Source organism: Castor canadensis, chromosome 2 (genome assembly GCF_047511655.1).
Source record: "Castor canadensis chromosome 2, mCasCan1.hap1v2, whole genome shotgun sequence".
In the NCBI taxonomy this organism is placed as follows: Eukaryota; Metazoa; Chordata; class Mammalia; order Rodentia; family Castoridae; genus Castor; species Castor canadensis.
Window position 1 is genome coordinate 145,424,316 of NC_133387.1, and position 9,160 is coordinate 145,433,475.

Consider the following 9,160-nt stretch of genomic DNA (forward strand, 5'->3'; position numbering starts at 1 on the left):
GGCCTCACACTTGCAAGGGAGGGCTGTACCACTTAAACCTTGTCCCAGCTCCTTAAAAACAGAGAGTCAGGACTCAAACTCGAGTCTTAATGACCTGGAGTTTCCTTTTTTAAAAAAAAAAAAAAAGTTAAAAATTCAGCCAGGTGCTGGTAACTCATGCCCATAATCCTAGCTACTTGGGAGGCTGTGATTGGGAAGATTGTGGTTTCAGGCCAGCCTGGGCAAAAAAGTTCTCAAGACCCCATGTCAATGGAAGAAAATCTGGGTGTGGTGTTGTGCTCCTGGTCATCCCAGTGACAGTCCTCCTATGTATGCCTCCTGCTGGGATTATAGGCATGGCCCCCCCTTACCCAGCTTGCTTATTGAGATAGGGTCTAACTTTTTGCTTGGACAGGCCTCCAACTATGATCCTCCCAATCTCTACCTTCCAAGTAGCTAGGAATATAAGCATGAGCCACCTATGCCTGGCTTCATGGTATATTTCTTGCATTTTTGAATTTCTATTCAACATTCTTGTATGTATTGTTGCATGTGTTGTTGGTTATCTCAATTTGACTGTGAGGCCTCTGCTATCCTGGTTATTCACTATCTTCGCCTTCTTCCAGTCCAGGACCAGCTCACTGCAGAGCCTTACTCAGTCCAATGTGAATTAAACAACCTGTCGCACAACTCCACACAGGTAAGGTCTCCATGGTTTCCATGACTAATTTTTTCAGCTGGCCCACTGCATGGCTGAGCCAGGGCTGAGCTAGGATGCAAGGAGGAGAAAAGCCTGCTTCCTGCCCTCAGAGGGTGTACACATGGTTGATGACATGGACATGGTTACAAATGGCCGTAACCTAAAATAGGAAGAAATTGTTCCACTAGGGAATTGCAGATAAGGCTTAGCAACTGTCAGAGGAGGGAGATTAGTTCCAGCTGCTGAAGCCAGGCTGGGCCTCCTCGAATGCCACTCACCCCCATCGAGGGGAGGTGACCTCAGAGAACTTCAAAGGACACTGCTCACCAAGCAGATAACCAAGAAACCTCACAACCTGGCTTGTCTGTGGCCCCTGGAGTACTTTTGCATTTGCTTTATGCTGCAAAGTAGAATCCTGTTTTAATGCTTACTTCTTTATTTTTTATGAGCTGGGGGTCGAAGCCAGGGGCTCTACAACTGAACTATACCCTCAGTCCCAGAACCCTGTCTTAAAGAAAGAATTGCTTTGACTAGCTAGAGCCAAAGAGAAGAGGACGGAGAGTCAGCTGCTAGCTTTGGTAAGTAAGGTGGAGGCCATTTTGGAATGGGAAGTTCTGGAAGTGTGGAGGAAGGAAGTGGGGATGCCTCATGAGTAAAGGGAGCAATGGGACCACTTGTTCAGCCAGTGTTTCGGTTCAATATGAGGCACCAGGGTAGACACTGGGAGCACAGAGATACACAAAGCAGCCATGGTCCCTGCTCTTTGGAACTCACAGCCTTTATGAAATCCTTTCAAGGGGACTGGAGGTGCTGGGGGAGAGAATTGGAGGGCAACTCCAGGCAGGGAGGGGTTGAGGGAACATTTGTTTGCTGTTTTATTTTTTTGGTGGTGCTGAGGTTTTGAACTTAGGGCCTCACGCTTGCTAGGCAGGCACTCCATCACTTGAGCCATGCCTCCAGCCCTCAGGACTTCCTTCTAAATAAACCCAAACTCCAGGCTGGATCTGGCCTGGGCTTGCACCCCAAAGCCACAGCATAGAACGGGAAGGGATTCATTCATCTTTGCTCATAACGGGCTGCTCTGAGTCTACCTGCCATGGCATCCAGCCCTGGGACCCAAGCTGCCTGCACCTTCCTCACTTCAGGTCCCACAATGGGTCACCCTTGGGTGCCATCGTTGCTTCCTTGGCAAGTCCCCAACACTGTCTCTACATCCATTCCTCTAGTGTGGCAGTCACTCTCATCACACACACCAGGTCTGGCCTTGCTTACTTTATACAGTGCCCACCTATAACCAGTGTTCTAAAATTACCTTTATTTTGCCGTTCTGTGGCATATGGAAAGAGCACAGGTTTTGGACAGACAGACCTAGATTTCAGTTTTCTTTCCATTATCTGAAAACAACATGACTCAGGACAAGCGACTTCTTTCCTTTGACTCTGTGTCCTCAGCTAAGAAATGTGTATGAAGTAAATGAGACAACTGATGTTATTTGTTAAATATCACCTTCACAGTATCTTCCCAATAAATGTTGCTTTATTCCCCTCTCATGCATTTTTTTGGTGCTAATGGATTTAAACTCAGGGCCCACATATGCTAGGCAATCTACCACTTGAGCCACTCCCCAGCCCTTTTTAAATAAAAGACTGTCGGCTGACCTCTGAGTCCTCATCCAGCTCCATGGGAAAGTCTCAAAAAAAGGAAACAGGACCTGCAGATTCTTCCACTTTCTCAGAAATCCAACTGGTGGCTCACTCGTGTAATCCTCGCTAGCTACTTGAGAGGCTGAGATCAGGAGGATTGCAATTTGAGACCAGCCTAGGCAAATAGTTCCCAAGACCCCATCTCTAAAATAACCAAAGCAAAATGGACAGAAGGTGTGGCTCAAGCAGTAAAGAGCCTGTTTTGCAAGTGCAAAGCCCTGAGTTCAAACCCCAGTTCCACCAAAAACAAACAAACCAAATCCCCCCAAAAAACAGAGACACCATCACCTTTCCTATGCAGTCACAATAGGCACGTGTGCCCCTGACAATGTCTATAAAGCAATAGTGGAGCTCCTAGCAACTTGTCAGTGCCACCATGACATGCCTGGCTGACGTCAGACCAGGAGAAAGCTCCGTCCATGAGCAAAAAGGACGAGAACATGGCAGTGTGTGCCTGCTCCCTTTCTGCAGATGTGGTGGGCACCAGAACGAGAGGGATGTCCATCTCATGACTTTCACAAGTGAATTTCAAAGCCAAAAATGATTTTACCTAATGAGATGGACCCCGCAGTGGATGAGGCTTGATGAGAGGTGACTTCTCTGGCTATCTAGATTGATGAAGAAGGGATCAGAGAGAAAACGGCTCTGCCTGCAGGGTTCCTTCACCATAAGCAAGGAATCATGGTAGCCTTTTCAGACTTTTTCAGAGGATAAAAACATCTTGTGTGGAGTCTAAAAATAAGTCTTTCCTCTCCAAAATGGATGTGAGTTAAGCATTCTGCCCAGGCTGGTACCAGAGAAGGAAGTTGTGAGGATCTAACCTTCACAAGGTCAATGGGACTGGAGATGTAGCTCAGGGGTTAAGCATCTACCAGCGTGCATGAGGCCCTGGGTTCGATCTCTGGTACAGCAAAAAACAAAACAAAACAAAACAACAGGTCAGAATCAGTCTACAAGATATTTATCTTAGCTTCTTAATTTTTCAACCCACAACCAATAATGCTTAGATTTGTGAAGGAGATGGGGCATCCTAGAAGCAAAGACCAAATAATACCATTATACTTTCTACTTGAGTTTTAAAACTCTTTACTTTTTATTAGAGAAAAGCAGAATAATACATTTGAATCTTAACTATTTCAGAAAAGTTATCTTCTTTTCAAATCTTCCCTTCCTCTTCCTTCCTTCCCCTTCCTTTTTCCCTTTCCTCCTCTCTCTCTTCCTTCCCTTTTATCTTCTTCCCCCCCTCTTTCTTCTGTTTCTTTAACTTTTGCGAAAAGTCAAAGGATAGGGTACAGTTAGGGAATTTTTGCTTCCAATTCACTTTGCATATCCAGGACTGGCCTGGGGTGAAATGAAGAATCTGGTCCCATTGGCCTGTGTCCTTTCCTTGCCCGGCTGCCTTTCCACAATACGGAGCCTGCTCACAGTAACCTGTGGTCCTCTAAGTGGAAATCAGGCAATTGCCAGCCTCCATGGTCATTTGTCCTCTGAGCTGCATGCAGATGGCTGATTGTGGGTGCAATTCAATAGCTATGCTCTTTGTAGCTGCAGCTTTGCTTCTGCAAGATGGAAGAGGCTGTGTTGTCTCCCTCCATTTCTCTCTTTCTAGAATACTGATGACTGCTGTCTAAAGGAAGACACTTTTGGAGCAAGCAAAAGACTGGAAAGTCCACTCACGCCAAGGAAACATCAGTATCTGGTTTTTAAAGTTTCTTTAGCGGCAGTTGCTAAGCAGGCAGTTTTCTGGCTTCTTTTCAAACCTGACAGGAGGATCACAAATGGTCAGTACTCAGCCCTGCTGGGAAATGTGGATCAGTGGTGCCACCTCCTGGCAGAACTGACTCTAAACCAACTGGGGAAAATATAGTGGCCATTTTGTTGGGGGTCCCACAATGTTCAGTGCTGGGGGTTAAAAAAAACAAAACAAAACATCACAGGGTCATTTTATTCTAACCCCCTCATTTCACAGGAGAAGAAACCAAGGCCTGGAAAAGTGATGGTGACAAAAATCAATGGCAAAAGATGCCCCATCACTGATGAATGGATTAAGAAAATGTGGTATCTATACACAATGGAATTTTATGCAGCCATGAAGAAGAATGAAATGTTATCATTCGCTGGTAAATGGATAGAATTGGAGAACATCATTCTGAGTGAGGTTAGCCTGGCCCAAAAGACCAAACATCGTATGTTCTCCCTCATATGTGGACATTAGATCAAGGGCAAACACAAGGGGCTTGGACTTTGAGCACATGATAAAAGCGAGAGCACACAAGGGAGGGGTGAGGATAGGTAAGACACCTAAAAAATTAGCTAGCATTTGTTGCCCTTAACGCAGAGAAACTAAAGCATATATCTTAAAAGCAACTGAGGCCAATAGGAGAAGGGGACCAGGAACTAGAGAAGAGGTGAGATCAAAAAGAATTAACCTAGAAGGTAACACACATGCACAGGAAATTAATGTGAGTCAACTCCCTGTATAGCTATCTTTATCTCAATCAGCAAAAACCCTTGTTCCTTCCTGTTATTGTTTATACTCTCTCTACAACAAAATTAGAGATAAGGGCAAAATAGTTTCTGCTGGGTATTGAGGGGGTAGGGGGGAGAGGGAGGGGGCGGAGTGGGTGGTAAGGGAGGGGGTGGGGGCAGGAGGGAGAAATGACCCAAGCCTTGTATGCACATATGAATAATAAAATAAAATTAAAAAAAAATCAATGGCAAAGCTGACACTGAGGAAGTAAATAAACCAAAACCTGGTGAATCCTTACTAAAATCTGAGCACTGCAGAGCACATTTTGTCCTCACAATTCTGGGAGGAAAATCTGTTTTCCCCCACTTTCCATGTCTGAAATGTAAAAGAGAGGCTCAGGTGATGGCTGATAGGTGACAGAATTCCTCACCTTTGTGGACGTCCAGTGGCCTTTCATACACATGCATGTGACTTGCAATGGATACTAAACCCAGGCTCCAGTGAGTCTGGAAAATTGCTGCCATGTTGCCCTGTTCTCTGCTCCAGAGGCCTGACTGGAAACAGGCTGGGTCTGTGGGAGTGGAGTGAGGAAGGGTCCCCAGGTGTAGTAGAATGGAATCCCAGGAAGGCAAGTGGTTCTGAGAAGTCACTCAGTAAAGAAGATTCATCAGACACCTGTTCACTAGTTTTTTCACAAATGCAGACCAGTGTCTTATTTGGAAAATAGTCTTCGTGACGTGTAACGCAGCAGAAACTCAACACAGTTGTCATGTCTCCATTCAATATTGTGCCTCTCCCAGTCTTACTCAGTCTTTCTCTCTCTCCTACACACACACACACACACACACACTCTTTTCAATTTCTTTTTTGTAGTACAGAGGTTTGAACTCAGGACCTTGTACTTGCTCAGCAGGGGTTCTACCATGTGAGCCACACCCCCAGCCTATTCCTCTCCAGTTTCTTATCCTGCTCTAATATCTCCAGGAAATATACCAGTTTCAGAGCTGGCCTATTTTCAATAAGTGCCTATCATTAAAATTATTCCTGTCTTGACTCAGTTTGTCACCTACCAATTGCACTCCATCTGTCACTTTTTTGGGGCAACACTAAATCTATTTTTCTTCCACATAACAATGGTCAAGTTTTCACTGTGCTCCTCTCCTGAAGTGACATTTCCTTGGTTTCTCCCATGGGTCCTTCACCAGGTTTCCCTTCTCCTCCCCGTGCAGCCCCCATCTCTGGTCATACTGGGGCCCAGCCTGTTGAAAACACTGGCAGAGGAGAAATCCAGGGACACCCAGGCCCAGTACTGCCTACCGCAAGAAACCACAAAGCCAGCACATGTGGCTTGCAGCTGAGTCCTGCTCACTGGCACCTGCATTGCACATGGCTCTACGCTGACTGCTTTACTGTTACCATCTCCACTTGTTGGGCAAACTTGGGCAACCGTCCCCACTATAGACTCTCATCTGTAAAATGATGACTTTGTGCCCCACTATTTCTGTGGTCCTTTTGGGTCTTTGATGTAAGCCCTCTTGGCCTCACCCCTGTAGTCCTGAGCACCTACACTGGACCCCCTAAACATAGCAGTGGCATTTTTTCTTTTTGATGAATTACAGTCACAACTGAACTTAATTTGCATTATAATATTTTCATTTCTGGAAGTCATTTTCATAATTGCTACAGGTTATTTTGGAGAAGAGAAGGAGTTTTTTTTTTGTTTGTTTGTTTTTTGGCGGACTCTAATCTGTCTGAGTCAGAGTCCTTAATATTCCAAATCACCTTTCTCTTCCCCCACCTGTCCTTTATCATCAATCCTAGGCCAGTCAGTGCAGGAATCAGTCCCCAGATGCCAGCTCTCACCCCTTGGCTGCTCGGAAAGAACTGGGAGGTAGACAAAAGCCATCATATATGCTCTTGACCACTGTCCACCAAGCACAGGAGCAGGAGCCATGCTGGGTACGTTGTCTGATGGGCCAGATACGGCCTGAGCCACTAACTAGTGCCAGGACTTCCCTAGGTCTCCGTGTTGTGTTGTCATCTGTGTGATGGGATGGTGGTGACACCTGCCTGGCTTACTGACGTGTTAAGGAGCATTTCTGAATACTGAGAAAAGGCTGTATGCATTAGGATAAATGTCAACATTATGAAAGATACTTTTTCCATATGATTATTTAATAACCAAGACTCTGATTATTATTATTTGTTATAATTCAGAGCTGGTAGATGTAGAATGCCATCTTTATCTAAATGCTTCCACATGGTTAAAACCTACATCTATTTGAGCAAGTACCGTGTTTATCACAGGGAGAATGTACACAGAATGTATAATGTACAATTATTCAAGTTCAAGAAACATTTACTAGGCCAGGAGCAATGGCTCATACTTGTAATCCCAGCTACTTGGGAGGCAGAGATCAGGAGAATTACGGTTCGAGGCAAAAAGTTGATGAGACCCCATCTCAGTCAATAAACTGGGCATGGTGGTATGCACCTGTCATCCAAGCTATATGGGAGGCAGAGGTAGGAGGATCTTGGTCCAGGTTGTCTCAGGCAAAAACATGAGACCCTATCCAAAAAAAAGCTAAAACAAACGGGCTGGGGACATGGTTCAAGTGGTAGAGTGCTTGCTTAGTAAATGCAAGGCCCTGAGTTCAAACTGCAGTACCACCAAGAACAGAAAAGAAGAAACATTTACTGCCTTCCTAAAGGGAAAAGCACCCCATTAAAGTAAATGACAATTGCCTGGCTGTGACTCTTTACACCCACTTTTTCTGACTTTTACTTCTAAGTCTCTGAAAATCAAGGGATGTGTTAAGACTGAAACTAATTCTAGCCCAGTGTCAGGCTTGAGGCTGCCACCAGGAGTTGTGGATTCCCCTGTGGGTATCGGAGTTGCAGTAGGTGCTCTATTGGCTGTCATCATCATCATCATTGCTTGGGAATAATCATCAAAAGTAGAAGAGACAAAAATATTTTAATTGCCTTGCAACCTCTCCTTAGCTGGGAAATAGGCAGCCTTTACAGCTGCCCCCCAGAGAGACTAAACGCTGAGCTAGGCCTGTTTTGGGTGGAAAGCTATGAAGTACGGATACTTAAAAGGATGGGACCCTGTAATCACCCTACTATTTAGAGAGCTCCAGGTTCCACAGGCTCAGAGCTACCTTTCCCAGCTGGCTTTGCCCAGTGGGCTGAGGTCCCAGCAGAACCTGCTGTCAGAAGAAATCTGGGCCCCATGATGCTGCAGTTGTGCACACAGGTGTCCCAGGAAGGGGACCAGAATTGGAGTCTAGGCTAGAGTCTTCCCCAGGGCCAGGCTGTGAGGGAGGACATGAGAGACCAGCCGATTTGACTATTTCTTTCCTCCCTTCTCATCCAACAACTCTTGGAAGCCAGGATCTGTCTGTCCCCTTGTAAAAATGATTTTTTTAAGAATTGTTTTTCTTCTATCAAATTGAGCTGTTCTAGAATTGTTGGGTTCTAACATTTAGGGGCAGCTGTATTCCTGCTCAATCACCTGCTGGTGGACAGAATGTTGTCAGTAACGCTTCTCTATCCTTCACTCCTAAACACGAACACAAATCCAAGCAACACCAGACAGGTGGCTAAATTGAACGAAAGAGCAAGTGAACAGAAACACTGATTCCAGTGGAAACAGGTAATTCACAGAACAGGACTTAAAACAGTACACCAATCTGTCAATGTTATCCTCAGAAGGTATTCTGTCCATAAAACAAGAACAGGATGCTATAAAAAAAGAAAAAATTAAAAATCCAGGTGCCAGTGACTCACACCTATAATCCTATCTACTTGGGAGGCTGAGATTGGGAGGATTACAGTTCCAGGCTAGACTTAGAAAAATAAGGTTCATGAGACCCCCATATCAACAGAAAAAGGCTGGGTGTGGTGGCATGCACCTACCATTTTAGACATGGTGAGAAGCTTAAACTAGGATTGTGACCCAGGGTGGCCTAGACAAAAATAAGCTAAATAAACAAAGCAAAAAGGGCTGGTGACTCAAGCAGTAGAGCACCTGCCTAGCAAATGTGAAGCCTTGAGTTCAAACCCTAGTACCACCAAAAATATAAAATAAAATAAATAAAAACCAAGAAAGAAAAGTTGAAAATTGAAATGTGATTGCTGAAATAGAAATTCAATAGACAATAAAAGAAATCTCCCAGAAAGTAAAATGAGCAGACATGAAAAAGGTATAGAACATCACTCTTGGAGGCCCAAACTCAGTCTCCTGAGTTTCAGAAAGAACCAGAAACAGGAAGAAGAGGAAAATAGAATAGAAGAAAAATTTAT

General features: G+C 44.8%; 1 protein-coding gene across 1 annotated transcript in view; it reads left to right on the plus strand.

Annotated features, from left to right (window-relative positions):
• Nucleotides 1-4,953, plus strand: part of LOC141418350 (uncharacterized) — a 43,364-nt gene extending 38,411 nt beyond the window's left edge. The window contains exons 3-4 of the mRNA XM_074058882.1: nucleotides 606-679; nucleotides 3,992-4,953. Of these exons, the coding sequence (XP_073914983.1) occupies nucleotides 606-679; nucleotides 3,992-4,249 (332 nt within the window). The 3' untranslated portion in view covers nucleotides 4,250-4,953. The remainder of the gene's footprint in view (nucleotides 1-605; nucleotides 680-3,991) is intronic.
• The last annotated feature ends 4,207 nt before the right edge of the window (nucleotides 4,954-9,160 follow it).